Genomic DNA, 1,474 nt, shown 5'->3' with positions numbered 1-1,474 from the left:
TTAGGATATGTTATATCTGTAAAAACAATAAAGTACTTTAAATTAAAATTCTAAAAACAGCGCCTGACATGCAGCAGCTCCTAAAAAGACAAAATTATTTTAATTTAAGTCTGTATTTGTCATTGATATTATAAAATACATTTCTTCACATAGCGCCGTAACTCTGTGCCTGTTACTATGTGATGGGATAGCAATAGTAAAACCATTAGGAGCCCCCCTGCTTGTCTAATCTCCATCTCAAAGGCAATTTCACTCATGATACAGAATACTAATTAGTTCCATAGAAATCTGTGTTTTATACCATAATGTTAAATTCACTTTGAGAATCATTGTTTTCAATAATTATCTACACTGCTGAGTTCTCCCATCCCGATCCAACTTTCTGCTGAGCTGTCAGAAATGCAAACAAAAAAATAGCTTGGTGATGGCAAATTAATTTGTATTCATTATGTGTTTTGTACCTTGTTTAACATTGTTAACCTTGTTAACAAGTCTGCAAGTCTGTGAAGGACGTATACGTTATTCCTATTCAGTTGGAAAATTGTGCATGGATCCAGTTGACTAGTTATCATTTTAATCATTTACCATAAGAAAAACAACCAAAGCAGTAATGTAGTATAAACAATTACATATACAACATAATAACATTTAGAAAAACATAATTTTCAAAATATATATCTGTGTACTGTGATATGAATCATAAGTGTAACTTGGAGGCCCATGATAATAAACAGAAGGAGGGAATATTAATTACTACCTGGACTATAGGAAATGAATACATGCACACATGGTGACACACAAACAGATGTGAACTGGGTCTAGCCAGTCTTAACATTTAAATATTTATCATCCAATTAAAAGTAAATGTCATTGGAAAGTCTGATGTCTGGCTATATCACTTACCTGTAAGATATTCTCATAACATACATGTATTATGTATTTTAAAGGGTTGAAATACAAGAAGAGACTAGCCCCAACAGGAAGAGTCAGACTCTCCCCAAAACCCTGTCATCATATCTTGCTGAAGATGCCAACAGGTACAGCATTGTTTTAAATGTCTTTTTTATACTAACTTTAGGTAAAATAAACATGTCTATAACAAATATTGTTTTTTTATTGATAAAGAAGTTATTTACAGATTTACCAAAAGAGAAAACTTTGGAGGCATATTTAGGATATACAGGAGAGAAATATACGGGACATATAAGATCAAGAACAGAAAATGTTCTCTCCATAAGTGAGACAGTTTATAGTTATAGTTCATTGACAATTAGGCTTTTAAAAGAAGAGAACAGAGATACCGTAATACCTCTAGGATCTAAGTAACTGTTCACCATTGAAAAAGACTGCTGAACTCCACTGTGGCCTATGGAATTCCCAACTTTCAAAACTGATGTACTGAGAACTTTTCAAAGTTGCTTTTACAACATTAGTTATGTCAGGACAGATGTACAATGTGTTTTAATACAAATTT

The 1,474-nt window shown here is 32.3% G+C and overlaps 1 protein-coding gene across 1 annotated transcript in view; it reads left to right on the top strand.

Annotated features, from left to right (window-relative positions):
- Nucleotides 1-1,474, top strand: part of LOC140343992 (uncharacterized) — a gene marked incomplete in the record, with an annotated part of 76,718 nt that overhangs the window by 31,707 nt on the left and 43,537 nt on the right. Inside the window, 1 exon segment of the mRNA XM_072430899.1 lies at nucleotides 948-1,037. Within this exon segment, the coding sequence (XP_072287000.1) occupies nucleotides 948-1,037 (90 nt within the window).

This window comes from Pyxicephalus adspersus, chromosome Z (assembly GCF_032062135.1).
Source record: "Pyxicephalus adspersus chromosome Z, UCB_Pads_2.0, whole genome shotgun sequence".
Classification (NCBI taxonomy): Eukaryota; Metazoa; Chordata; class Amphibia; order Anura; family Pyxicephalidae; genus Pyxicephalus; species Pyxicephalus adspersus.
Note: the sequence above shows the minus strand (reverse complement) of the source record. Positions and strands in the feature narration are given on the sequence as shown.